Raw genomic sequence first — 3,497 nt, forward strand, 5'->3', positions numbered from 1 at the left:
ATCCGGACTCGGCGGCCCCATCCAGACCCGGCGGCTCCTGGGCTCAGCCGCCCCTCTCGGTTCCCACGGCTGCCCCGGCGCGCGGTCCTACCCAGGACCAGGACCAGAGCCAGGAGCGCTTGCGGCCCCTCCCGCCCTGCCGTGTCGCCCCTTCCGACCTCGCTCACGCTGTTCCCTCCCAGACGATGCCTTTCCTTCTCTTCTTCGGCCCCTCGTTTGTTTTTCTTTTGAAATCTGCACCTCACTCTGTCGCCCGGGCCAAAGTGCAGCGACATGATCACAGCTCACAGCCTCGACCTCCTGGGCTCAGACCATCCTCCTGCCTCAGTTCCCCCAAGCCCACCTCGCATTCCCCGCAATACCTGGACTACAGGTGTGCGCCACCACACCCGGCTGTTTTATTTACTTATTTTGGCGAAGTCTCACTGTGTTGCCTGCTAGGATGGTTTTGAACTCCTGGGCTCAAGCAGCCCTCCTGCCTTGTCCTCCCAAGGTGCTGGGATTACAGATGTGAGCCATCGTGCCCGGCTTCTTTTAAAAAAATTTTTTTTTTGGTAGAGATGGGGTCTTGCTATTTGTCCAATCTGGTCTCAAACTCCTGGACTCAAGCAGTCCTCTTGTACCAGCCTCCCAAAGTACTGGAATTACAGGTGTGAGTCACCACACTCAGCCTGCCCCCCCCTTATTCTTAGAGACTGAGCTCAGCAGCTCCTCAGGGCAGCCTTCCTGGACCCAGCTTGGGCTCCTCAGCCACTCCAGGCTAGAAGGGTGACTTTTCTTGGTGTCTGGTACTGGTGTATCCCCAGCCCCTATCATACTGGATGGCCCTGGTCTTCGGACAGATGTGCCCCAGCCGTCTCCTTGCTTAGCTCCCTGGGGTGCCATCTGGATGGAGCCCCGTCTAGACCTATCCCCACCCAAGCAAGCCTCCTCTTGCCTCTTTCTTTTTCTTTTCATCTTTCTTTTTGCCCCTTCCTTCCTTCCTTCAATTGGAGTCTCACTCTCACCCAGGCTGGAGTGCAGGGGTACACTCACAGCCACTGCAGCCTCAATGTGCTGGGCTCAGGTGGTCCTTCTGCTTCAGCCTTCCAAGTAGCTGGAGCCATAGGCACGGGCCACCACGCCCAGCTCATTTTTTTGATTCATTGTACAGACGAAGTCTCGCCAAGTTGCCCAGGCTGGTCTCAAACCCCTGGGCTCAGGCAATCCTCTCACCTCGGCCTCCCAAAATGCTGGGATGACAGGCATGAGCTACCACGCCCAGCCTCTCCTGCCTTTATCTAGAGGCTGCGGGGCTGAGAATTCCCTAAATGTCCTCTCTTCCTCAAAGCCTTCTTTTACCCCTGAACTCCCGTGAGAATATGACACTCTTCTTGTCAGCCTCTTAACTACCCTGAGGCAGAGTAGCTAGTGCAGGTTAGGCATAGATAGATAAGTTTCTTGCAGGCAGGTTTTAGAAAGCGTCCAGATATCCCATCAGCAGGCTGAACGGCCCTGCAGACTGGAATGTGAATTCATTGTGGATTCCCAGTCCACTCCACCCCATCAGCTCGCAAAGGAAAACTCCATCAGGGTGGTTCCTGGACTGGGAATCAAAAAGTCATAGATATGATCAAGAGACCACCTCTCCAGCCATCAGACTCGGAGAGACATCAATCTCTCCAGAGCTACAGTTACCTGGGTGCCATCCTCTTGAGCATATCAATCATTGTGAAGGTATATCAGGCCTACCATAAAAAGCAAAAAGCGGGCCGGCCCAATGACTTACACCTATAATCCCAGCACTTTGGGAGACCGAGGTGAGAGGACCACCTGAGCTCATGGGTTAGAGACCAACCTGGGCAACTTGGCAAGACCTTGTCTCTACAATAAATCAAAAAATGAGCCAGGTGTGGTGGCATGTGCCTGTAGTTCTAGCTACTTGGAAGGCTGAGGTGGAAGGATCACCTGAGCCCAGCAGGCCAAAGCTGCGGTGGGCGTGAGCATGCTACTGCACTCCAGCCTGGACGACAGAGTGAGACTCTAACTCAAAAAAAAAAAAAAAAAGGTGGTTTCTTTTGCCCATGCCAGCTGATTTGTCTATTTTCCCCCTCTTCTTTCTCTAATAAACTGTTTTAAAACTTTGCTGACCAGTCTAAAATTCATTATGGGGGTGAGCCAAGAAATTTGTGAGAAATTCACTGCACCCCACCTGGCATCAACCTCACCAATGGAGAGGCTGTCACCCCATTTCATGGAGGCAGGAGCTGGGGCTTAGTAAGGTCAAGTCGTGGCCCAGGACTAGGGTGATCATATAATGTACCATCCAGGCCAGACTCATGTTGAGATGGGAAGGGAGCATTGTTAAGAATTATGGGGAGTGGGGGGTGGGCATGGTGACCCAAGCCTGTAATCCCAGCACTTTGGGAGGCTGAGGTGAATGGATTGCCTGAGCCCACGGGTTCGAGACCTGCCCGGGCAGCTTGGCGAGACCTCATCTCTACAACAAATAAAAAAATTAGCCAGGTGTTGTGGCGCATGCCTGTAGTTCCAGCTACTTGGAAGGCTGAGGCAGAAGGATCGGTGGGGCCCAGCAGGTCGACGCTGGAGTGGCCGTGAGTGTGCCACTGCATTCCAGCCTGGATGACAGAGTGAGACTCTGACTCAAAAAAAAAAAAAAAAAAGAATTATCGGGGGGACAACCTATTGGGACTGTCCCCAGTCTGTCACTGTTCCTATTTCAGGGACTGCTGCAACCAACTTCCCTTGTCTGACCTTTGGGGGTCCTAGGAGAACAGAGGCTCCTTGGGGTAGGGGCCCTTATGCCCCTTCCTCCTTGACCCCTAGCACCAGCCAGGCTGGGCGATCACTGCTCAGCACTGATCATAGGTGATGATGTCCCAGACTTCCTCCTGCATTCAAGATGTTTGGTGGGAGGCGCCCACCCGGCCAGGCGGGCCTGCCAGTGTCTGCAGTGGCCCAGCCCGGCCTCCAAGGGGCCTCTTCCCTTGGCCTCCACACAACCGTCCTGAAGTCCCAAGATTGAGGCCCCACCCTCACCTTGCGGATGTAGGTGCTGGCAGGCACTGGGTACTTGACGCCGTGAATGGTGAAGACCACGTCTGGCAGCGAGCCAGTGGCGTCGCATGGGAGGGCGTACTGTCCGGGAGGGAGGAAGGAAGGTCGGCCCGGGGGAGTCTCCCGTGGGTGGGGGGCCCCAGGGACCCCTGGCGTGACCCTCACCTTGCCGCCGTAGGCGTGCTCGGCGTGGATGCGCTTCTGGATGTCGAGGATGGAGTCCCGGTGTCCAGAATGGCCTGGCAGCCGCCGCCGCAAGCAATGACCTTCCCATCCATGGTGACGCTGGGAGATTGGGGGGATGGGCCACAGCGACACCAGGCCGCTCCTCGGCCTCCCTCCCTCCCACCCTCCCTGGCTGCCTCCTGAACGGGCTCCCTTCTCTGCTTCCCTTTGTGCTGGTCACACTGGCCTTCTTGGACTTTGACCTCCTTTCAGTC

The 3,497-nt window shown here is 55.8% G+C and overlaps 1 protein-coding gene across 1 annotated transcript in view; it reads right to left on the minus strand.

Annotated features, from left to right (window-relative positions):
• LOC103249437 (pepsin F-like) overlaps positions 1–3,497 on the minus strand; it is a 19,474-nt gene that overhangs the window by 2,930 nt on the left and 13,047 nt on the right. Inside the window, 3 exon segments of the mRNA XM_021707559.1 lie at positions 3,040–3,138; positions 3,223–3,275; positions 3,278–3,342. Of these exon segments, the coding sequence (XP_021563234.1) occupies positions 3,040–3,138; positions 3,223–3,275; positions 3,278–3,342 (217 nt within the window).

Source organism: Carlito syrichta, unplaced genomic scaffold (assembly GCF_000164805.1).
Source record: "Carlito syrichta isolate Samal-C Ts95f unplaced genomic scaffold, Tarsius_syrichta-2.0.1 Scaffold120490, whole genome shotgun sequence".
NCBI classification, from domain to species: Eukaryota; Metazoa; Chordata; class Mammalia; order Primates; family Tarsiidae; genus Carlito; species Carlito syrichta.